General features: G+C 41.0%; 4 protein-coding genes and 1 long non-coding RNA gene across 9 annotated transcripts; 2 read left to right on the top strand and 3 right to left on the bottom strand.

Moving 5' to 3' along the window:
* Positions 1 to 1,046: 1,046 nt before the first annotated feature.
* Positions 1,047 to 5,845, bottom strand: LOC124034424 (protein GUCD1-like). 3 transcript variants are annotated; one of them, XM_046347626.1, is made up of 6 exons: positions 5,753 to 5,845; positions 4,006 to 4,090; positions 3,737 to 3,902; positions 3,491 to 3,582; positions 3,124 to 3,365; positions 1,047 to 2,809 (listed from the first exon to the last, which is right to left on the bottom strand). In XM_046347626.1, exons 1-6 carry the CDS (start codon positions 5,808 to 5,810, stop codon positions 2,718 to 2,720), a joined length of 735 nt encoding a protein of 244 aa, XP_046203582.1. In that variant the 5' UTR covers positions 5,811 to 5,845; the 3' UTR covers positions 1,047 to 2,717. The 3 variants fall into 3 exon arrangements, with proteins under 3 accessions (XP_046203582.1, XP_046203583.1, XP_046203584.1); XM_046347627.1 differs by lacking the exon at positions 5,753 to 5,845 and adding an exon at positions 4,619 to 5,114; XM_046347628.1 differs by lacking the exon at positions 5,753 to 5,845 and adding an exon at positions 4,321 to 4,567.
* Positions 5,340 to 6,776, top strand: LOC124034426 (small nuclear ribonucleoprotein Sm D3). 2 transcript variants are annotated; one of them, XM_046347629.1, is made up of 4 exons: positions 5,340 to 5,498; positions 5,774 to 5,903; positions 6,154 to 6,346; positions 6,613 to 6,776. In XM_046347629.1, the coding sequence occupies exons 2-4, from the start codon at positions 5,778 to 5,780 to the stop codon at positions 6,675 to 6,677; spliced, it is 384 nt and encodes a 127-aa protein (XP_046203585.1). In that variant the 5' UTR covers positions 5,340 to 5,498; positions 5,774 to 5,777; the 3' UTR covers positions 6,678 to 6,776. The 2 variants fall into 2 exon arrangements, with proteins under 2 accessions (XP_046203585.1, XP_046203586.1); XM_046347630.1 differs by having other exon boundaries at positions 5,346 to 5,498; positions 5,778 to 5,903.
* A 5,302-nt stretch (positions 6,777 to 12,078) lies between these two features.
* LOC124033468 lies at positions 12,079 to 12,671 on the bottom strand. The gene is made up of 3 exons (XR_006838389.1): positions 12,540 to 12,671; positions 12,361 to 12,403; positions 12,079 to 12,138 (listed from the first exon to the last, which is right to left on the bottom strand). It is a non-coding gene; the product is annotated as an uncharacterized LOC124033468 (long non-coding RNA).
* Positions 12,672 to 15,988: 3,317 nt separating this feature from the next.
* On the bottom strand, positions 15,989 to 21,176 carry LOC124033355 (P2X purinoceptor 4-like). 2 transcript variants are annotated; one of them, XM_046345370.1, is made up of 13 exons: positions 21,008 to 21,176; positions 20,559 to 20,706; positions 20,336 to 20,407; positions 20,140 to 20,212; positions 19,721 to 19,817; positions 18,859 to 18,939; positions 18,493 to 18,634; positions 18,097 to 18,233; positions 17,813 to 17,903; positions 17,607 to 17,672; positions 17,410 to 17,514; positions 17,159 to 17,266; positions 15,989 to 16,971 (listed from the first exon to the last, which is right to left on the bottom strand). In XM_046345370.1, the coding sequence occupies exons 1-13, from the start codon at positions 21,124 to 21,126 to the stop codon at positions 16,492 to 16,494; spliced, it is 1,719 nt and encodes a 572-aa protein (XP_046201326.1). In that variant the 5' UTR covers positions 21,127 to 21,176; the 3' UTR covers positions 15,989 to 16,491. The 2 variants fall into 2 exon arrangements, with proteins under 2 accessions (XP_046201326.1, XP_046201327.1); XM_046345371.1 differs by lacking the exon at positions 18,859 to 18,939.
* A 1,508-nt stretch (positions 21,177 to 22,684) lies between these two features.
* On the top strand, positions 22,685 to 23,650 carry LOC124033025 (taste receptor type 2 member 40-like). The gene has a single exon (XM_046344950.1). It carries the CDS (start codon positions 22,685 to 22,687, stop codon positions 23,648 to 23,650), a length of 966 nt encoding a protein of 321 aa, XP_046200906.1.
* Positions 23,651 to 24,069: the final 419 nt, after the last annotated feature.

Raw genomic sequence — 24,069 nt, forward strand, 5'->3', positions numbered from 1 at the left:
GAAGGATATAACCCCACCCACTTTGCCAAAGCACAGCCCCCACACCACTATTCCATTCTGCCCTCTACTGCCTCCATAGTCCAATTATCCATGATATACTGGTATCCTCTCTTTTGTGTGTAGCCTCATACAGTATGCCACTGCCAGACTTCACAGCTGGTGAACACAACTATATTATGTATGAACCATCATAATGCAGATTTCTGAAGAGGATATCTCTCTTGTTTTATGTAGGAGCACTTTAAGAATGAGTTCACCTCTGGGAATGGGAAAAAAAGGTATACATCTTTCAGTTGTTTTAGGACCGTGTAGTATCATGCATATTACTGCATATCTGTTTTTCAACTAAGTACTCAATCAACACTGTATCTTTCTGTCAAGAATGTGACATGGATGTCTGCATGAATAGAGATACTTCTGAATAAGTAAAGCATACAAAAGGGATATCCAGAAATGGGTCAGGTCTATACCAGCGTCATTGACAGTGAGCCTCAATGGCATGTTTGATATATGAGCCACACCCAAGTGCAGTGTGTCTGTCTGCCATTTACATTCTGCATCCAGAACAGGCCCGGGGCCTACTGACATGTTAACAAGTGTCATGTTGCTGAACGTTAGCCTCACAGCACATTCATATCCATAGACCTCATGATCTGTGCATAAAGTTGCAGGTTGTCTACCTGTGAAACACTAACAGACATCACTGTCTGGTCTAACCTGTATCATGTTCAGTTACGCGATAACAAACTCTGGTATATTACATTTGCATAAGTAGTTTGCACTACTATATCTGCAGATGACTGGGAGGTATGGGGACTATTCAGAGGAGCTCACCAGGGCAACCAAGCATGACTTCAAGCCAAACATTATCAAGAAGTAGAAGATCGACATGACCTGAAGGTACACCTAAACAAAGAGACGTGCTGCACTGTAGACAGTAGGATATCCCAATAAGAGGACATGAGGTCAATGTTGAGGAAGACATGATTAGTGCTATCAAGATTATTAACAGACCAAACAAGCCAGCCATAAGCTAAACCAAAGAATGTGTTCAAATTATTTTAATGAGTACAGTACATAAATGGAATTGTATATTTCATAAAAATAAAGCCATTTTAACACATTCCATTTGTTCATAACAAAAATACACAAGCAGGAATAAATCATTGTCATTCCATCTAGATTGGGAAAATATGTTATCATGGTAAAATGAAAATTAAATAATACATAATTATGGCTGGTACAAAAACCAAAGTGCAATAACATCATCCATGATACCAAAATATAAAAATAAATGTTGAAAGAGAATAATGAAGTCATTCTGTGTGTTGTCTCCACTTGATTGCTATTTTCAACAGAAAATATCTTATGATCTAATAATTCCTTTAAAACTCGGAAGGTAGTGTTGAGTCATATACTGAAGCAAAACCTGCAAGGCATCCATCTACCTCGTAACGAGTACTTCACACTTTCCACTGTGTCTCCATTCTCCCTTTTCCAAACTCAAAGAGCATGGAGATCGAGGCATGTAGTGCAACACTGAAAAATGTCAGATAGTGGAGGCTGGTGGGATGAGTTATAGGAGGATCAGGCTGATTGTAATGGCTGGAATTGAATTAATGGCACGGATTCGAACATGTGGTTTCCATGTTTGATACAGTTCCATTAATTCCATGCCAGCCATTACAATGGGCCCATCTTCCTATAGCTCCTCCCACCAGCCTCCACTGCCTTCAGTTGAAACTATAGCTGATTCTCTATAATAATCTCCTTGATGTGAATGACACTGACATGGACTGTAATCATCGGTTCACACAACAAAAGCAAAGTCTGTACAAAGCAGCAGGCTGAGGTTGAACATGATGTCCTGATGACTGACACCTAGGCCTGCCAGGCAGATTTGGTTCCATAAATAGGAAATGGGTCAAGGTATATTGCATTAAAGAAAATACATTTGTAACATGGGTTTGCTAACACATCAGACTCTATGGACATTAATTACCTGAGTCTTTCAAAAACAATTTCTCCCTCTATTCCATGTTATTAGAAAATACTAAATAATACATGAAGTTCAACAAACAGTATCAAAATAACTATTAATAAAATAAGACAAGGCTAGTCTAAGGAGAGGAAAGCAGCAATACATGGCCCATCAGACTTGCATGACACCAGGTAAAACCAAAGAGAGCATCATGTTGCGATAAGCCCTTGTATGTGCATTGTTTTGTCCTCCTCTACAAGTCTAGAATCAACTTGAGTGTCATGTTATTTTTTCCACCCAGCATTAGAAATTGGATTTCAAGTCTTGCACTGCTCACCCTTCACACGTCAATTGGTAGAATCAACTAACTGAAGTAAAACTAAACAAAATGGGACACAGGAAAAATTCCTTTATTCTAGTTCATCTATCTGCTTGTCCCCCAACCAACTTAAAACCACACTTTATTTATGTCTTCAGTGATTATTCCTTTACACACTGACGACTAGCATGGGCTATGTGAAGTGAGGCAGGTGTGGTGACGTTGGAGTGATGTGTGTTCTGTGAGCAGTCAGTTAGCACTGGAGAGGACAGCCCGGGACCATCTACAACACTGGGCAAGAGCTGGAACCAGCAGTCCCAGTTCAGGGACCTGTAGACCCACTGATGTGTCATCATAGTGAGGATGGGGCACCATAGCGATGTGGATACCATCTGCATCTTCATTGTCCCTAAACCATCAGCTCTCCTTGAAGATGAACAGAATATCCTCATCTGTCCCGTAGCTCATTCGAGCCTCTTCAAAGTTACTAATGCTGGTGCAACACACGCCTGTAAGCAAAACACACAAAGGCTTTCTGTCAATGTGATATTTTCACTCTTACTCAATCTCTCTGTGCTTACTGACAAGAACATGGTTAACTTTTCACCCTCTGGTTACATGTTCATGCAAAGCCCTATGTAGGGCACAGAGTCAGGTACAGGTGTTATATTATTGTGCAATTTATTATGAAGCACTTAGATTTAGAACTTGGAATGCCAAAAAACACAATGTGATTTATTCCACACTTATACTTAATGAATATGTGGGTCTAGTAGGTCGGTGGCCCTGTCGACTGTTGGAAATGTGTAGAGGGAGGACTAACGGTCTGAGTAGGCAGGGTTGTTGTAGAAGATGCAGCCAGTGCTCCGGTTGAAGCCGCACACCACCACAAAGTGACCCTGGTATTCTGGCTTCCTGCAGAAGCACTTCTGGCCCACAGGCAGGAAACAGCAGTACTTGACAGGCGAAGAGCAGAGTTCACACACCAGAACCACAGCGTTGACCAGCACTATGGCCACATGGCCCTGGTAAATATGTTCCTGAATTTCCTGAATTGTCACAGAGCTACAAGTGACATTCAAAAAGGCAGAAAGTTAGCATCTCTTAGTTATTTTCTGTCTAGGTCTGTAGATTTGGAACAATTTGTCTTTTTCCTTTATCCGTGCAAGTTTTTCACAAAGTTAACTAACCATTTATTTACCACCACAGCCTTGCTTTCAGCCTTTAGGAAGAGTTCGTTGACTCTGTCTTCCTCAGTGTCAAAATGCTTTTTGTAGAAGGACTGGAAACAGATGAAAGAAACAAACATAGTAAGTCTCTCAGGTACGTATTAGTTAAGGATAGTTGTTATGGTGGGCTACATGATAATTAAATTTACTTAACCTTACATTATAACTATTGTACTTGTGATGGCCTACAAAGTGTTGACTCATTACCTGATTCCTGAAGCCCTTGTCAACACCCAGTGTCTGAGTGCAGAAGCGGTGCCGGACCCTCAGCTGGCACATGAGGTAGGCCAAGTCAATTGTCCAAACACTCTGCGTCAGCTTCAACTCCCAGCAAGCACCCTGAAACTCCTCATCACTCACAGGGTGGAGGTACCTGCCAAATTATTGTATATGATGAAGTCTTCACCAACACAATGCACTGTAGTCAAAATGCAGACCCATGTCTGTATGCAGTATATGATGAAATGTCCTCATACTTCAAAACCATTCTGGAGCAGGCTAATCCACAGTCCCAGTGGTACAGCTGCCGAATGACGGGTACATTCAGCAGGACAGCATCATCTGTCAAAAACAAGATGTGATGAGGCTGATGGAAATAATTACACAATCTTAGCTACTGGGCTCACCAGGCCTATAATATGTCAGTTTCTTTCTGTTGTGGCAAGCTTCTCCAAATTAATTAAAATCATGTTTACAAAAGTAAATAACTACTGTATCTAGCTAACTAATGTTTTTCTAATGGATTGGACATTCCTTTAGCACCACTGATAAACACAACAAGTGTTATTTACATGTGACAATGTCATGAGATGGATGGGATGCCCTGGTTCGATCCCGGGCTGTAACACAACCGGGCGTGATCGGGAGTCCCTTAGGGTGGCGCACAATTGGCTCAGCGTCGTCCGGGTTAGTTGAGGGTTCGGCCGGGGTAGGCCGTCATTGTAAATAATAATTTGTTCTTAATTGCCTTGCCTCGTTAAATAAAGGTTAAATAAAAAGAGGAATTGGTGGTTAGCTAGCTAAGTTAGGTGGGTTCTACTACCAAACGTGACATTTCGAAAACACTCTAGATAACTAGAGCACACGTACCTGACATTCTGTTGGTTTGTTCTTTGCTGCGAGATGCAAATCACAAACTAGTTAGACTTGCTTACGGTCGGTAGCTAGTTAATCCTCCGGAGTTGGATTGCCTCATGAGGGTGTTGGCTAGCACTGCCTGGCGCTAGCAACCAAATCAGTGTACCCTAGAACATATCATTATTTACATCTAGTTGGTCGACTTAATAGTCAATTCGCCCACTAACTGTTAGATCATTTAAAGTGGATTCATGTGAATTGTTTAGTGTTTTCTTGTACTGATCGCTAAACTCGTTCTGTTCAGATAGCTAGCTGGGTTTCTTCAAATAATTGATACGAACGAGGATTGCGAGTCAAACTCACTTCCGGTGGCTGGTAGCGCCCGCACACCCGAATGTTTTTAATAGCGCGCGCACACACACTTAAAAGTGGATCCAGAAACTACACTGCCACCAAAATAACCCTGGTCGCAAACAAGAACAACATCTATCACAAAGTGTATCCCACATTATTCGAGTCGCTTAATTGTTGTTCAAACTATAGATGGAATATTAAAAAACGTAATAAATTGGATTGAGCGTTGTCTGTAAAAGAAAAAAGCTTTAGTAGTGAACTAAACTGCACCGTTGGCAGGACATCAGTAGGTGGCAGCACATACAGTTATCGCTCTAGTTTTCACCCTGCATCGCCACAGATGGAACAATGAGCTATTGGTTATAAAACATCTTTGCCATGGCTATGAATGAGTCAAACAGGAAATACACGGGGCTGGAGAGGCTAGCTTTCAAACAAGCAGGACATCTTTGCCATTCACCCATAGCTAGACCTAAATAAAAATATTAGCTATCTAGCTTAATAATTTTCCACGAACTTGTTTGCGAGGATTTAAACGGTAAGATATTACGGTTATCTATCTAGCTATTAGCATTATAGCAGTGCACACGGAAATGAGCTAGCTACAGTACGTATCATTCGGCGCTAACGTTAGATATTTATCGTTAGCCAACGTTAGCTACCAAGCATAGCTAGCTAACATCCAGCTAGCCAATTCCATTCATCCTGTTTTAGCGACTAACGTTTAACTACTGATTTTTAGTGACAAATAACATCAACCAGAAGCTCTTTATATTTGACTAAAATCATTACTGTATTTGTGGTGGTGCTCAGAAAGATGTCCATTGGAGTGCCAATCAAAGTCCTTCATGAAGCTGAGGGCCACATCGTTACCTGCGAGACCAACACCGGGGAGGTGTACCGGGGGAAACTCATTGAAGCTGAGGACAACATGAACTGCCAGGTAATAAGCGTCTCAAACGTTAAAGTGGATTTCATGCCTAACACGAATTACAATTGTATAGAAAGTATCATTCTGAACATGTTGCATCAAGTTCTCTTAAGTTCTAAGTTCCTTACTAGTCTATATTTGAATATTATGATTTATAAATAAGCATATATTTTCCCTGAATCCCTCATAAAGTAGTCCTCTTCAACCTACCCCCCCTAATCTAATTTGATGTATTTATCATTCAACATTCTGTCCCCTCCAGATGGCCAACATCACAGTGACTCACAGAGACGGCCGTGTCGCCCAGCTGGAGCAAGTGTACATCCGAGGCAGCAAGATTCGATTCCTTATTCTGCCAGACATGCTGAAGAATGCACCAATGCTAAAGAGTATGAAGAACAAGAACCAGGGAGCTGGAGCTGGGAGAGGCAAAGCTGCCATTCTCAAAGCACAAGGTATAGATTTTATTACATTCTGGGCCTAATCAGATCTTCTTTGATTCCAACTGGCCTGCGTGCGCCATCATGCCAACTCATTGTCAGTCATTGTGATGCCAAACATGTTTGGCTTGACTATGATAGCAATTGAGTTGGCGTTAGCAGGAGCACAAAGAGATCTAGGCCCAGGCTAGTATCCTGTTGGATTTGCTACATAAATTATGGGAGCAGATTATTGTAATAATGTATGTTGATTGAACAATTTGCTTTGTCTCCTCTCCCAGTGGCTGCTAGGGGTCGAGGACGTGGAGGGATGGGAAGAGGAAATATATTCCCGAAAAGGCGATAATTGTAAAAATTATTTTCTACATTCTATAACACCGCTTGTTTGTTATTTTGTTGATAAATGATGCAAAATACCATTTCCATATTAAAATGATTTTCTTAATATTGATATGTTCATTGTTATCAGGTATTATAGATTCCGACCCTACGCTTGCTTACAGCTGCACTGGGGTCGAACAGGTTTTCTGTTTAGATTAAAACACAGCGGAGCCGGTGCGAGCTATGGCTCGAAACCTACCTCAATGTAGGGATGAGAAATTAGTTGTATGCCGAATTGTCCCATTATCCCAATTGTAACATTGAGGAGATTGAACGACTGCAAGTTTAAGTAAACTGCTGTTTTCGTTCTCATGCTAGCTAGCAGTAGCCACTGCCGCCGTTATGGAATGTTCCGTTGAACAACAAAGGAGCTGATTGGCTGACACTGCCATTCTAAAACGGCTGCTCTTGCTTCTGCTACCTAGCATTAGGATGAAAAGGGCAGTTTTCTGTAACTAGCAGTCGTTCAATCTTATCGGTGTAACAGTTGAGATAAAGGGACAATTCGGAGTACAACTAATTTCTCATCCCTGGATTATGTTATGTGCACATACCACATAAGCAAGCATTCTGGCTAACCTTCAGAGCAGTTTGATAGGTTGTATACTGAAGGGGCTTAGTTAGAAAGTTAAGGAAATAAGAGTGTATGCATGATGTTTAGTGGCAGGAGCTGGATATTGGAGGTGGGTAAAGGTCTGGACAAAAAAAAGCATGGCTTCAAGGTCCTTGTTTACACATTATCAGTGGTTTTGTAGTACTTTGCAAACCTGTGGAAATAAGTCTTATTGAAAAGCTATATTTATTCTCTTTAGAGTATTGTGCCCACATGTTCATTGATCTCACCTAAAGTTGTATCCAGGGGCTACAGTTGAAGTCAGAAGTTTACATACACTTAGGTTGGAGGCATTAACTCATTTTTCAACCACTACACAATTTTCTTATTAACAAACAATAGTTTTGGACATCTACAGTTCGGACATCCACTTTGTGCATGACACAAGTCATTTTCCTAAAAATGGTTTACAGACAGATTATTTCACTTAATTCACTGTATCACAATTCCAGTGGCTCAGAAGTTTACATACACTAAGCTGACTGTCTTTAAACAGCTTGGAAAATTCCAGAAAATTGTCATGGCTTTAGAAGCTTCTGATAGGCTAATTGACATAATTTGAGTCAATTGGAGGTGTACTTGTGGATGTATTTCAAGGCCTACCTTCAAACTCAGTGCCTCTTTGCTTGACATCATGGGAAATGTTTTAAAAATCAGCCAAGACCTCAATTTTTTTGTTGTAGACTTCCATATGTCTGGTTCATCCTTGGGAGCAATTTCCAAATGCCAGAAGGCACCACGTTCATCTGTACAAACAATTGTATGCAAGTATAATCTCCATCCAGCACAGCCAGAAGAGGACTGGCCACCCCACATAGCCTGGTTCCTCTCTAGGTTTCTTCCTAGGTTTTGGCCTTTCTAGGGAGTTTTTCCTAGCCACCGTGCTTCTACACCTGCATTGCTTGCTGTTTGGGGTTTTAAGCTGGGTTTCTGTACAGCACTTTGAGATATCAGCTGATGTACGAAAGGCTATATAAATAAATTTGATTTGATTTTGATTTGAAGTATAAATACCATTGGACCACTCCGCTGTCATACTGCTCAGGAAGGAGATGCGTTCTGCCTCCTAGAGATGAATGTACTTTGGTGCGAAAATTGCAAATCAATCCCAGAACAACAGCAAAGGGCCGTGTGAAGATGCTGGAGTTAACAGGTACAAAAGTATCTATATCCACAGTAAAACTAGTCCTATATCGACATAACCTGAAAAGCCGCTCAGCAAGGAAGAAGCCACTGCTATAAAAACGCTATAATAAAGCCAGACTATGGTTTGCAACTACACATGGGGACAATGATTGTACTTTTTGGAGAAATGTCCTCTGGTCTGATGAAACAAAAATACAACCTTTTGGCCATAATGACCATCGTTATGTTTGGAGAAAAAGGGGGAGGCTTGCAAGCCGAAGAACACCATCATGTTGTGGGGGTGCTTTGCTGCAGGAGGTACTGGTGCACTTTACAAAATATATGGCATGAGGTAGAAAAATTATGTGGATATATTGAAGCAACATCTCAAGACATCAGTCAGGAAGTTAAAGCTTGGTCGCAAATGGGGGTCTTCCAAATGGACATTGACCCCAAGCATACTTCCAAAGTTGTGGCAAAATGGCTTAAGGACAACAAAGTCAAGGTATTAGAGTGGCCATCACAAATCCCTGACCTCAATCCTATAGAACATGTGTGTGCAGAACTGAAAAAGTGTCCGAGTAAGGAGGCCTATAAACCTGACTTAGTTTCACAAGCTCTGTCAGGAGGAATGGACCAAAATTCGCCCAACTTATTGTGGGAAGCTTGTGGAAGGCTACCCGAAAAGTTTGACCCAAGTTAAACAATTTAAAGGCAATGCTAACAAATACTAATTGAGCGTATGTAAACTTCTGACCCATTTACATTTACATTTAAGTAATTTAGCAGACGCTCTTATCCAGAGCGACTTACAAATTGGTGCATTCACCTTATGACATCCAGTGGAACCCACTGGGAATGCGATGAAAGAAATAAAAGCTGAAATAAATCATTCTCTCTACTATTATTCTGACATTTCATGTTCTTAAAATAAAGTGGTGATCCTAACTGACCTAAATCAGGGAAGTTTTACTAGGATTAAATGTCAGGAATTGTGAAAACTGAGTTTAAATGTAGTTGGCTAAGGTGTATGTAAACTTCCGACTTCAACTGTACATTGTTCTCAGAGTTTTTATGTCCAGCCTGCGGAAAGAGTACTTAGGGCCACAGGTCCCAGCTCCAGCCAATCATAATCCAAAGAATGCCACCCTTAACAACATAACCATGATATAGTCTAATTTCAAAATTCAGCTATTTAGCTAATTTTACACAGAATATACAAAACTTTAAGAACACCTTCTCTTTCTATGAAAGACTGACCAGGTGAAAGCTATGATCCCTTATTGATGTCACTTGTTAATTCCACTTCAATCAGTATAGATGAATGGGAGGAGACAGGTTAAAGAAAGATTGTGTGTGTGTGTGTCATTCAGAGGGTGAATGGGCAAGACAAAATATTTAAGTGCCTTTGAATGGGATATGGTAGTTTTTGCCAGGCCAGGCGCATCGGTTTGTATGAATAACTGCAATAATGCTGGGTCTTTCATGCGCAACAGTTTCGCGTGTGTATGAAGAATGGTCCACCACCCAAAGGACATCCAGCTAACTTGACACAACTGTACAAAGCATTGGAGTCAACATGGGCCTACATCCCTGAGGAACACTTTTGACACTTTGTGTAGACCATGCCCCGACAAATTGAGACTGAAGTGGGAGGAGGTGCAACTCAATGTTAGGAAGGTGTCCCTAATGTTTGGTATACTTAGTGTATATACACCACAGAGTTACACTACTGCCCAAATAGCCTATAGCCTGATGGACATAGACAAAGCCCTTATTAAATTGTGACACAAATCAAACACGGCATAACTACTGAGAATAAGTTCAAGAATATATAATATGTGCTTATGCAGAGTCAAATCTAAATGGGACCTGAGAAAAGAAAGTGAGTGGCTACATGTTATACCCTGATAGCCATGGTCTGAATGTCTTCCACAGTTTCAGTGACCATGTCTTGAAGCGGAAGATGGGACAGTTGGGGTCTGATGTGCAAATGAAATCACATTGCTTCAGATATGAAGGGTTAATATCAGCCAAAATGTTATTCCTACATCTTTCAATTGAGTGCAACACAAACATACAGTGCCTTTGGAAAGTATTCAGACCCCTTGACTTTTTCCACATTTTGTTACATTACGTCCTTATTCTAAAATGGATTAAATAAATAAAATCCTCAGCAATCTACACACACTAACCCATAATGACAAAGCAAAAACTGTTTTTAGAATTAAAACAGACATACCTTATTTACAGAAGTATTCAGACCTTCGAAATTGAGCTCCAGTGCATCCTGTTTCCATTGACCATCCTTGAGATGTTTCTACAACTTGATTGGAGTCCACCTGTTGTAAATTCAATTGAACATTATTTGGAAAGGCTCACACCTATTTATTAAATCCCACAGTTGACAGTGCATGTCAGAGCAAAAACCAAGCCATGAGGTCGAAATAATTTTCCGTAGAGCTCCGAGACAGAATTGCATCTAGGCACAGATCTGGGGAAAGGTACCAAAACATTTCTGCAACACTGATGGTCCCCAAGAACACAGAGGCCTCCATCATTCTCAAATGGAAGAAGTTTGGAAGCACCAAGACTAGAGCTGGCCGCCTGGCCAAACTGAGCAATCAGGGGAGAAGGGCCTTGGTCAGGGAGGTGACCAAGAACCCGATGATCACTCTAACGAGCTTGAGAGTTCCTCTGTGGAGATGGGAGAACCTTACAGAAGGACAGCCATCTCTGCAGCACTCTACCCATCAGGCCTTTCTGGTAGACTGACCAGACGGAAGCCGCTCCTTAGTAAAAGGCTCATGACAGCCTGCTTGGAGTTTTCCAAAAGGCACCTAGAGGACTGTCAGACCACGAGGAACAAGATTCTCTGGCCTAAAGGAACCATGATTGAATTATTTGGCCTGAATTTCAATTTTCACGTCTGGAGGAAACCTGGCACCATCACTACAGTGAAGCATGGTGGTGGCAGCATCATGCTGTGGGGATGTTTTTCAGCAACAGGGACTGGGAGACTAGTCAGGATCGAGGGAAAGATGAATGGAGCAAAGTACAGAGAGATCCTTGATGAAAACCTGAGCCAGAGTTCAGACTGGGGCGAAGGTTCACCTTCTAACAGGACAACGACCTTAAGCACACAGCCAAGCCAAGACAACGTAGGAGTGGCTTCGGGACAAGTCTCTGAAAAAAACTATTTTATCCATTTTAGAGTAAGGCTGTAACGTAACAAAATTTGGAAAAAGTCAAGGGGTCTGAATAATTTAAGAATGCACTGTAATGTGTTCTTATTTACTCAGGTAGGTTAGTGTCTATTTCAAGAGGACACCAAGATGGCACCTCACAGCTATTGACAGTCTCTGAGTAGTTTACGCATAGCCCTGTCTATATACCTTTGAAGAGATTAATATGATTAGAGACATTGTTATATAGTTATTCAAATATATTGCAGGATGATTCAGAAAATGTTAATTAATTTTAGGACACATTTCTCTGGAGCAGTAGATATGTATTTACTAATGACACTGAATAAATGTTTCAGCCATCTCTTTGCTGGTTGCTGCCCTTGTTAACAATTCTACAAGGATTCATCAGCAAGACATGGAGGTTTACCGTTGCCACGGACATCACTGGATCCCTCTGTGCAGTCACTGTCTGACATGCAAATGGTGGGTTGGCTTGGGAGCTTAAGAAGATACAGGATCACATTTCACTAACATTCAAATACCTTTTTGACTACAATTGAAATAAAGGTTGTATAAGTAAATTTATTAATGTGTAACTACAGTCTCATTATACATTTTACAATATATTTTTAGTCGTGTTCAATTCAAACAATAACATAATGTTTCACAATATAGCCTAATATACTTTTCAGTATATTTTAAAGAAGAAATCAGAAACGTACCTTTGGACAGCTCAGTTGAGTTGGGGGTGACGATCATGTTAGTCTGCCAGACAAAGATCACATTTTCCTCAAACAAATCCCCTTATTCACAAATATAAAAACAGTTAAATACAATTTGAACTGAAACTGACCAAAAGGTGATACACTGTAGATGAAGTGTATTGAGTATATGATGCTACCTGAGAGGGGATGTTGTAATCAGACAAATCCCACACACAGGCACCCAGATCAGAGATGTTGGGGAAGGCAATGTCCTTCACCTAGGTGGTGACAGAGCTGATCACTGAGTCAGTCTCTTGGTAAGACTTTTGCACCGTACAGACACACCTGCAGTATAACAGGTTAGACACGACACAAGAGGAAACAAGTGTAGAGACAAAGTGATACAATCACACATCATCCACTCTGACTTAATATAGATGGCTTTGTAATAGAAACTGAATTATTGAAGCCCCTATTTACCCAAACACATCCAGAAACTGGATTCATCTAAAGACAGCTCCCACCACTTTGTTCTTAGCCACAATAATTCCTCATGTTTCATAATCAAACAAACAGCAGAGGCAGCTCTGACAGCTACAGCAGACTGTCTTCTGAGTTATGGATATACTGTAGCAAACTAGCAATGCCCAACCAAGAAGACTCAAGGTCATTGGCCACAGATAAAATGACGTCAAATCACGTTACATGTACAGTAGCTTTGATTGGACTGATCATGTCAACATCATACTTTCAAAATCTTAGCTAGCAGTCATCGTCATGAATCAAGTTGACAATCTACTGATAAATCCTTTTTAATCTTTGTCACATGAAGATAAATAATGAAGAGAAATTATAGATAAAACTTATCGGTGCTCATCGGCCATTGGACAAACATTACACAACAAGTTAGAAATCGCAAATTTAAACAATGAGTGGTTTTGAAGTCCAAAAATGTATTGTATTCTGCTGCATTAAATTATGTAATATGCCAGGGAGTTATGTATACTGTAGCTAAGACAGTAATAACGTTACTTAGTGTATGTTGTTTAGTAAGTTGTTAGCTGCCCATGTGCCTCAAGCTAATAATTTGGTCCTGTTGCCTATTGCCTGTTTTTAGAGAAATGTAATCATCAAATATTGTAAGAGCTTTCATTGTCTGCTTATATGCCCCGTTATTTATCGTATTGTTCTGACTTGGTGTACAGGGAAAATACTGTAAGAACTCATTTTCTTTATCGAAATTACGGATTGCCGCTTATCCGTTTGTCATCCCCTTATGCCATAGTTTGTACATTTCAAATGTCAGTAGAAACCACATTTGTTTAAGTCAGCCATATCAGCTATGTTTTAAAAAAGGCAGTAAATGAGGCTGAATGAACTGTTTCGCTGCCAGACAAGGCTCGCCTGACAGCCAGGTGTAGCAGTAGTAAGGTGTTGGGACTGCTGTTGGGACTCTGCTTTTGAGACATTTCTATGTAGGCCAGTTTGTGGGAACCGTTTGTCACCGTTATAGTGCAATTCATGTATTGTTTAGTGTTGTGTAGTGGCTTTGCTGGCATGCATCCCACCTTTTTTGATTTTTTTGCCCCACGTAGATTTAAATGCTAAAATCTCCACTGCAATGGACGCAGTGGAGAGGCAAAATAAAACTACTGTACATCGACTACAATGGATCCATAGAAATGGTATGTACTATTGTATGCACACAAGAACTGGAGAAGATGTGAAATTACATTATCATCAAGTCAACAATATTTTCAAAATGACATTTATTGCACATGGCAAAAAAGATTTGTTCAATATAAAAAAGAATTGAAATAGGTTACATGTCTGCAGACAGACAAACAAAATGATAACACAATTCCTTCTCCAGTTCATTGTCATCTAAGATAATGGATCTTCCGCAATCTTTTTTAGTTTTAACATATATATATATATATATACAGTGGGGAGAACAAGTATTTGATACCCTGCACATTTTGAAGGTTTTCCTACTTACAAAGCATGTAGAGGTCTGTAATTTTATCATAGGTACACTTAAACTGTGAGAGACGGAATCTAAAACAAAAATCCAGAAAATGACATTGTATGATTTTTAAGTAATTAATTAGCATTTTATTGCATGACATAAGTATTTGATATATCAGAAAAGCAGAACTTAATATTTGCAATTACAGAGATCATACGTTTCCTGTAGTTCTTGACCAGGTTTGCACACACTGCAGCAGGGATTGTGGCCCACTCCTCCATACAGACCTTCTCCAGATCCTTCAGGTTTCGGGGTTGTCGCTGGGCAATACGGACTTTCAGCTCTCTCCAAAGATTTTCTATTGGCTTCAGGTCTGGAGACTGGCTAGGCCACTCCGGGACCTTGAGATGCTTCTTACGGAGCCACTTCTTATTTGCCCTGGCTGTGTGTTTCAGGTCGTTGACATGCTGGAAGACCCAGTCACGACCCATCTTCAATGCTCTTACTGAGGGAAGGAGGTTGTTGGCCAAGATCTCGTGATACATGGCCCCATCCATCCTCCCCGCAATACGGTGCAGTCATCCTGTCCCATTTGCAGAAAAGCATCCCCAAAGAATGATGTTTCTACCTCCATGCTTCACGGTTGGGATGGTGTTCTTGGGGTTGTACTCATCCTTCTACCTCCTCCAAACACGGCGAGTGGAGTTTAGATCAAAAAGCTCAATTTTTCTCTCATCAGACCACATGACCTTCTCCCATTCCTCCTCTGGATCATCCAGATGGTCATTGGCAAACTTCAGACGGGCCTGGACATGCGCTAGCTTGAGCAGGGGGACCTTGCGTGCGCTGCAGGATTTTAATCCATGACGGCGTAGTCTGTTACTAATGGTTTTCTTTGAAACTGTGGTCCCAGCTCTCTTCAGGTCATTGACCAGGTCTTGCCGTGTAGTTCTGGGCTGATCCCTCACCTTCCTCATGATCATTGATGCCCCACGAGGTGAGATCTTGCATGGAGCCCCAGACCGAGGGTGATTGACCGTCATGGTCCTTCTGTAGCTCAGTTGGTAGAGCATGGCGCTTGTAACGCCAGGGTAGTGGGTTCGATCCCCGGGACCACCCATACGTAGAATGTATGCACACATTACTGTAAGTCGCTTTGGATAAAAGCGTCTGCTAAATGGCATATATTATTATTATTATTATTATCTTGAACTTCTTCCATTTCCTAATAATTGCGCCAACAGTTGTTGCCTTCTCACCAAGCTGCTTGCCTAGTGTCCTGTAGCCCATCCCAGCCTTGTGCAGGTCTACAATTTTATCCCTAATGTCCTTACACAGCTGTCTGGTCTTGGCCATTGTGGAAAGGTTGTAGTCTGTTTGATTGAGTGTGTGGACAGGTGTCTTTTATACAGGTAACGAGTTCAAACAGGTGCAGTTAATACAGGTAATGAGTGGAGAACAGGAGGGCTTCTTAAAGAAAAACTAACAGGTCTGTGAGAGACGGATTTCTTACTGGTTGGTAGGTGATCAAATACCTATGTCATGCAATACAATGCAAATTAATTACTTAATCATACAATGTGATTCTCTGGATTTTTGTTTTAGATTCCGTCTCTCACAGTTGAAGTGTACCTATGATAAAAAATTACAGACATCTACATGCTTTGTAAGTAGGAAAAGCTGTAAAATCGGCAGTCTATCAAATACTTGTTCTCCCCACTGTATATATTTTTAAATTGTACCTTTATTTAACTAGGCAAGTCAGTTAAGAACAAATTCTTATTTACAATGACAGCCCATACCAGCCAAACCCGAACAACGCTGGGCCATTTGTGCACCGCCCTATGGGACTCCCAATCACGGCAGATTGTGATACAGCCTGGATTCAAACCAGGGTCTGTAGTGACGCCTCTAGCACGGAGTTGCAACGCCTTAGACCGCTGCGCCACTTGGGAGCCCTTTTCATCATTCATGGTCTCTAGACAGTGGGATGGATAGACACAATATCTATAGGCGAGAATAATGATCAAGTTGAAAATGTTAACCTTAATGCAGAATGGAAGATTAGATAAATACACCAGTACAAATGCATGATACAGCTGTTACATGATGAGGACCAGTCTCTGATTTCTATATAGAACACTGCTTTCTAGAACACTGACTCTCCCTCTTCCCTAAAGCTATGTGTTAGGGCTGGACTGGGGAGAAGTAGTTCTTCTGGGTCTCATGCCAGTGTACTCTCCATCTTGGCTGGAGTATTCCTCTCTGATTCTCCACACACTACAACTGGGTATGACAGGAAGGCTTTCTCTGGGTGGGGCCCCAAATCTCCAGGTGATATACTGATTGTAGGCGCAGTGGCGCATGGCGGTGGTCCACTGCTCCCCCTCGGTCAGCTCACAAAGAGGCTCCCTGTACAGCAACACTGCCTCCAACAAGGGCCGACTCAGCACCAGCTGTTCAAACAAGGAGGAGGTGGTGATGCAGCGACCTCTGCTCATCCTGCAGCACAGCTGCTCCTGGGGATGGGTGGAGGGGAGGCAGCAGCCACACAGACACCAGGCTGGACGGCTGGGCCGAGGGAGAGCCTGGGGCTGCTTGTCTATGCTGTGCCCTTTCTGCAATACACCAGCCATGGCACTCAAGTGCCTTATGTCGTCCTGACAACAGGAGTGCAATACATACATATTACAGTAGTTATGTGTACTTATATACAATAGTTTTACCTTGCTCAGTAACTGTGTAAAAGACAAGAGAAGTGTAACATAAAGTGAGCTTAAAAGTGAGTATCTACTGTATAAGGGGGTGAGAAAGGCACTACATTTGGGAAAACACAATTATGCTAACCTTGAATGGGTGAACGGACATGGGCTTCACTTGTTGTAAACTTTTCCTATGTGATCTTTTCACCACTCTTATATGGTTCTCGTCCACAAACGAGACACAAAGAATGCACTGGAACACAGAAGGAGAATAGTGCCATTGTTCAGCGTCTCACCACATATTTACATCCAACATTCAGTCAATGGGAATGCAAATGTTGCTGTGGATTTGAGGGTATGTATAATCCCCAGTGGGGAATGCCATCCCACTCCTACCTGTTGTCTGTCCTGAACAGATTCAACCGTTTTCTCTGAGTAGTTCTGTCTGGCTTCTTTAGAGAAGCAGCTGGTCCCAATGAGCCAGTCAATGAATAACGTGGTCTGGGGAAAGTCACAGTCAATGTAGGCTTCTTTGCCTGTTAAAATGTTGAATTTCAAAAAAAGTTGAACAAAAACATCTGAATAAAGCTCACCAGTGCATAATAGGATAGAGTTGATCCAATATAGATGATCAGTTGGATTATGCTGAATTTTCCTGCCTTTAAAAGAACACACATGATAAATTACCATTTGTATTATTCTGATTCATGCACTGATTAGAATAATATATGCTCATTCATTAGATTACCATCATCATTATTGCAGGTTTGAATGATAAGACTTAATGAGTCATACAAACCTTTCCGAATACCATGACATCAAACCTGATCCCAAACGCTTTAAACAGGGTCCTCTCCCCAACACCTTTTTCTGTCTGATATCTAGCAAACCTGCCAACACATGTTGTTATAAAACTGTAAAAAAATATGTTACACTGTAATATCTGGATGCACCGATGTCTACAATTACAAATGACTATTCCAGTATAGATTGACAGTTTTCCATAATCTCATTTGAATTGGGTCAACTGGCCATGTATTGTCTATGACATTCGGCCTAAAGAACACGGCCAGTCACAATTACCTGAAGTTGAGACCAGGGTACAGAGTTCTGTTGCTCTCCTTCTCATCCATCCGGCGGAAGGAGTATTTGGGCAGACAGTTCCGCAAGAACCCGTCCAGATTACAATCCCACTTAATTTGGATCCCAATGACGCCACCCTTTGGTGAGAGAGCATGGTGAAGATGATCTACTCAACGTCAACCTTACCTGACAATCATGTAAACCCTCTCACATCTGAAGTAATTAATGTGATTTCATTCGGTAATTCATTAAGTAATCAAATATGTCCAACGTTATGAATTGCCAGTATGTGCAATGCCAAAATAGATGCAGACATCAGTGATATACATACATAATTGAGAGTCATAGAGTAAGTTTGTGGTTATTTGAGAAATTCCCTCTAACAGAGCAGCCCACCTCAACTGCCATCTCTGAGAAGTTCTCTCTGGCCTCCTGCACAATGTCCCCGAGGCGGAAGATGGGGCACCAGGGGTCTGTACGCCTGTTAAATTGGCAGTGCTTCAGGTAGCTGTCCGTCATCTCAGGGAGGATGTTCCTTCTGTGAGACAAACACACATTAGTAAGATCAGCTGAATGTAAAGACGGTGCTCGTTTTCCATCTGTTTATGAATGAATGTAATTCTGTTTTTTGTGATTATGACCCTTTGAGTATGTAAAGGTGGGGTGGTGAAGGTTACTCTGAATATAATATATATAATATACTTAACTGTGGTATGCAAGCTAAAAATACAAATCTATTGACATTGAATTGGGCAGTCTCACCTAATGAGGTTAAAGTTTGGGAATCTGATGTTGTTCTTGATGAGGACTGTGAAGTTCTCAGCTGATGCCAAGAGAGCAGGCCTAGATGTCAGAGCAGTCATCAATTGCACTATTGAAGCATAGTTGTGAAAAATAATATGTTTTTACAGCTGACGGTTTAGGGCTCTATTCAATCCTTCAAGCTGAAGTATTACAGATTCCGTGATAGAGCCCTTAATTTTCATTCCAAAGTTGTTGTGAAACTACTTTGAAACAATGTTCCTCATCATATTTGACTATACACTCATGCAGCGGTACTGTGGTGAGCTTCCTCCACATTAGAGGAACTAAAGTATAAATATAGCTGTCAGGCGGTGGTCTATGTAGAAGTGAAGATAACTTGATTTACTGAGTAACTAACCTCTGCAGAGACTGCAAGTCAACTCACACTGATGATGATGAGAGGGGGAAGGCAGGCAGACATACTGATAATGATGAGAGGGGGAAGGCAGGCAGACATACTGATAATGATGAGAGGGGGAAGGCAGGCAGACATACTGATAATGATGAGAGGGGGAAGGCAGGCAGACATACTGATGATGATGAGAGGGGGAAGGCAGGCAGACATACTGATAATGATGAGAGGGGGAAGGCAGGCAGACATACTGATGATGATGAGAGGGGGAAGGCAGGCAGACATACTGATAATGATGAGAGGGGGAAGGCAGGCAGACATACTGATAATGATGAGAGGGGGAAGGCAGGCAGACATACTGATGATGATGAGAGGGGGAAGGCAGGCAGACATACTGATAATGATGAGAGGGGGAAGGCAGGCAGACATACTGATAATGAGAATACAAATAATAGTGAGCTTATTTACTTGGGGGGTGTTTTCTTGGTTTCTATGGGGCACCATGCAGACACCTCACATGTTTTCTGTTTTACACCAAACTTCACACATGCACCTGTCTGAACCCCTGAAAGGAAAGCAAAATGTGGAATTTAGAATGAGTTCAATTTGAACTATTATATGGTCCACGTGACAAATAATAACAAAAATTGTCCTAGCTGTTCTATTATCATGTGTCTACATGTTTACTACTACTGTGTAACCCTTACATAACCAGATTGTATCTGCCTACAGTAAAGACAGAGAGAACAGAGCAGCCCATCTGAAACCTCAACACATCAGGGACAAATTCCTCCCCTCCTTGCAAGAACTAATGGTCTAAGCAGATAGAGATGACACAAACAGAGGAGAATGATCAGGAGAAAAGTTGTAGACAGCTGTAGTTGTACCGCGGCTGTTCTGATCCCAGAACCCCTTCACACAGTCCTTGTCTGTCCAACACACTTTTCCGTAAGGAGGGACCTGTAATACACAGACTCCTGGGAGATGAGTTGGTTCTAGTCATCAAGTAGTGTGGTTAATAGAAGTGATATCAGACATTATAATTTACAGGAATTGGGTAGGGATGTCCTACTGGCACTCTACCTCAGGGCATTTTCCTTGCCTTTGATTTTTTGTAACAATGACATTGGTCACCACGAAAAATGAATTCTTTCCCTTAAACAGAAAGTCCAACAAATGTATAGAAAGTCAGAACCAATGTACAAATATATGCATGTATAATACAAATCTAATATGTGTATAATATACAACAATAAAACAACAATATTCGTAAAACACAAACGTATGAATGCACACACACACACACCTGTGATGGCCCACTGTAATCTACAACATCCCATACTAAATCACCAACATCTGGCAAGCTGGTCATGGCCACTCCCTTGACCTTAGCAGTAACAGAGCTGACCACATAGTCGTGTTCTTGGTACTCCTTGTTCCAGAACATTACAATGCTACAATGTAAAACAGTATTTTATTATAGAATGTTGCAAATTGGAGTAAATTACTTTTATGTGTCCCTGATAGATTTGAAATACTATTGGTATGGCTAGAAAATATGGATGGTAAATAAATAAATACAAATAGTAAATACAATTGATCCACGTAATACATCATTATTTCAGAATGTATTCGATATCTATAATAACATTCATACTTTATTTTCATTGCACACATTTTTTGATCAAGGTTCGTGGGCGTTCCTTGTCTACTACCGTTATTACCGCAAACTGAATCCTTCTGCAGAATACTCACCAGATGAACATCAGTATGACTCCGTTAAATGTCCATTTCAGCGATCCCAGCCTTGCACTTTGTATTCGGACCAGTTTATGTGTTTCATACTCACATAGATTTATCAGTTTACACGGCATTTTGGATGTTGCCAGAGAGAGTGAATCTCTTTCTTCTGACTCATACTGGTTCTTCTCCTTCCTGAGTGGGTCAGGGATCACATGTACATCTGCTTGGAGCTGTTTCAGTTCCATTGACCAAACAATATTCTACGTCTTTGAAATTCAAGACTGGTCCAGTCGTCGTTGTTGTATAGCATTATGCATGTATCCCTGTTGTGCAGCCAAAGCTGGAACAAAGTAGCGTTTGTCTATTGTTTTATGTTATTTGCTACTTTGAAATTATTTGATCATTTATTACATGAAAATTACACGAATGCATTCATATGAATTAAAGACTAACATATGAAGTATGCCTACCATGGGGATACACCGATAAATTAGATTAAGTTAAATGAAAATTTCTGTCACTATCAGTATTTGCAAATCAAAGGGTCACATATCCCTATGAAGGAAGTCATTGTATCTGGGCATGGCTGTATCCGGACCACTTAACTTGATTGTGAAGATGTGCACTGCATCCTAGTCCAGATATGATATAGGCTACAGTAGGCTTGATGTTTTTTTAATGCAGTATGAGTGACAGTTTCTTTGGGGTGAAAGTTGTGCCAAACAAATTTCCTGATTTGGTGCCCAATCAAGAAATCATTTTAAACTCTAGATAGCAGTAAATAATTAGTATGGAAAGGAACTGGATGTATTTGGCCACCACATGAGCTTGAAAATGAGGACGATATAATTGTGTCACTTACTAGCTTCAGTTTCCCTGTAGTTCAATATATTTGGTTTTTGTTATTGTGTGACATTAAAATTGCTTGTACAATTATGCCTGAGAAAAATATAAAATCTGGAGAAAAGAGACTATGCACTCAAAACCATTTGCATTGTGAATGACATGACATTGAAACAGGATGAAAAGCACAAAACTTCATTTTGAATAAGCTAACTTGTACAAATGATACAAACATAATGGATTTGAATAAGGAAATACATTCAGCCTCATCAGGCAAAGGAAAATAAAATACATATAATTTCCATGGTTTAAAAATGTAAAACCACCCCCAGAAGATTCTTGTAAGTAAATGACTGTCTGGTCTGTAAACAAAAACCATGGCACGATGGACAGTGGCAAGGCAGACAGTAAGTAACATGTCATGTTTATCCTTACTAGGGACATTGAGAGTGGTTGAGATGATACAAGTATTGACTACCTTGCATTCCTACTCCTTCCCTCCATCTTCAATTGAATCTGTGTCTGGTTACAGCATTGCAAATCCAGTAATAGTCTACATTCTAGTCAATGTATACTTCATGCATGCTTTTCATAAAAGCAAAATGGTCATGAATAACGTGACTTGTCTTCCTCATGGCTAATTTGTGTTTTCAAATTCTGCTGTGGAATGGCCATGCCCTACCATCAATCAACATTGTCCCTCATTTACATTATCTCAGAGAGTCATTACTCACAGAAACAGATTTGCATAGGAATACTCATTTTCTCTATAAAATGGTATGTGAATAATACTCTGCTTCATAACAAAGAGGAATTCTGCCAAATCGTTCTCATCTGGTTATAACTATGGGTTCTGGACCACATGAAGTCCAGCTGTATGGTATAGCTGTCCTGGTCGTTATTGGAGTGCTGTGGAACACATTCAACTTGATAACAAACATGTTCCAGCAGTGGAAGGCTGTTGGTGTTCAGACTGTGGGACTGATCATCTCCACTATCTCCCTGGGTAATGTTTTCCTGCACCTCTCCACCTTTGGCATCGTAGTCACTATGTGGCGTGGGGTGTTGTGTTGGGATGATCTACCCATGTTCTTCTGTGCCATGTTGTATGTGTGGATGTGCAGTAGCTATTTGAGCTTCTGGTCCATCGCCTGGCTGAGTGTCCTCTATTGTGTGAAGGTGGTCAACTTCACCTCTGAGCTGTTCGCTAAGATCAAGACAAACATCTCACCCATCATCAACGTGGCTCTTGCAGTGTCCTTCCTGAACTCCTGTGTGATGTTTTCCCCCTTCTTCTCCCTTAATTACCGTAACGAGTCATACGTAACACCTGTGACAAAGAACACCACCTGTGTGATTAAGACACCTCTATTCCCCACTTGGATCAACATGAACCTTTATGTGCTAGTCTTCATCTGCTACCTGGCTCTGTTACCTGTGATGGTGATGGTTCCCTCCTCCATCAGACTGGTGGTCCATCTCTGCAAACACACGCTGGAGATGAGAAAGAACAAGACCGATGTTCAGAGTGCCGACTCCTACCTGCTGGTGTGCAAGCTTACTGTGGCCCTGGTGGGCGTCTACATAACCACTCTGACCATCATCTCCCTGTTCTACCTCTCTAAACTATATGGCTCTGACGTTAGCATTAACTCACTCCTGCTGGGTTACTCCTTCTATTGCATAGCATCAGGCGTTCTCTTGACTATCTCCAATAAGAACCTGCGGGAGAAACTCTGGGCTCTTTTCTGCGGTACCAAGGCATCAAATGCATCAAGCAAAAGCCTGAGTGGAGAAACTGGGGCAGTTTGATATGCTTTTGAGTTTTAATACATTGTCTCCTTTTCAGTTCTTCAGGACAGTGTATTATGTCACAATATACTTAATGTTTGTCATTGACAGATATTACAAGCAAGTGCTAATTATTTTGTTGTAAATTTCCTTTTTGCTACTGCTGTTGTTGGCTTTTTATGCTTAGGTGTACTGGTTTTCATAGAATTTTACTTTTACGTAGCGGTGCATGTATTGGATTTATTTGTCTTTTTATATTTTTTATGTATTTTCTTATTGATGATTTGCACAAATTAAGGAGTGTGGCTTTATGTACAGCGCCTAGTGAAAGTCTACACTATTTCAATGTCAGTTTTATTTTTCAGAGGGACAATTATACAAATGTTAATGCCGAAGACACACCAGCATGGTGCTGAGTGTTCCTGAGTTGACCAGTAGCA

The sequence above is a fragment of the Oncorhynchus gorbuscha genome, linkage group LG04, assembly GCF_021184085.1.
Source record: "Oncorhynchus gorbuscha isolate QuinsamMale2020 ecotype Even-year linkage group LG04, OgorEven_v1.0, whole genome shotgun sequence".
NCBI lineage: Eukaryota > Metazoa > Chordata > Actinopteri > Salmoniformes > Salmonidae > Oncorhynchus > Oncorhynchus gorbuscha.

Coding starts and splice junctions, on each gene's coding strand:
- LOC124034426 (XM_046347629.1), top strand. CDS start 5,778: ATGTCCATTGGAGTGCCAATCAAAGTCCTTCATGAAGCTGAGGGCCAC. Junction 5,904..6,153: donor AGGACAACATGAACTGCCAG/GTAATAAGCGTC, acceptor TGTCCCCTCCAG/ATGGCCAACATCACAGTGAC. Junction 6,347..6,612: donor TGCCATTCTCAAAGCACAAG/GTATAGATTTTA, acceptor CTCCTCTCCCAG/TGGCTGCTAGGGGTCGAGGA.
- LOC124033025 (XM_046344950.1), top strand. CDS start 22,685: ATGGGTTCTGGACCACATGAAGTCCAGCTGTATGGTATAGCTGTCCTG.
- LOC124034424 (XM_046347626.1), bottom strand. CDS start 5,810: ATGAAGGACTTTGATTGGCACTCCAATGGACATCTTTCTGAGCACCAC. Junction 3,903..4,005: donor TGCTCCAGAATGGTTTTGAA/GTATGAGGACAT, acceptor ATAATTTGGCAG/GTACCTCCACCCTGTGAGTG. Junction 3,583..3,736: donor ACAAGGGCTTCAGGAATCAG/GTAATGAGTCAA, acceptor ATCTGTTTCCAG/TCCTTCTACAAAAAGCATTT.
- LOC124033355 (XM_046345370.1), bottom strand. CDS start 21,126: ATGCCGTGTAAACTGATAAATCTATGTGAGTATGAAACACATAAACTG. Junction 20,408..20,558: donor ATTACAGTGGGCCATCACAG/GTGTGTGTGTGT, acceptor TTTCTGTTTAAG/GGAAAGAATTCATTTTTCGT. Junction 19,818..20,139: donor CTGGGATCAGAACAGCCGCG/GTACAACTACAG, acceptor CTTTCCTTTCAG/GGGTTCAGACAGGTGCATGT.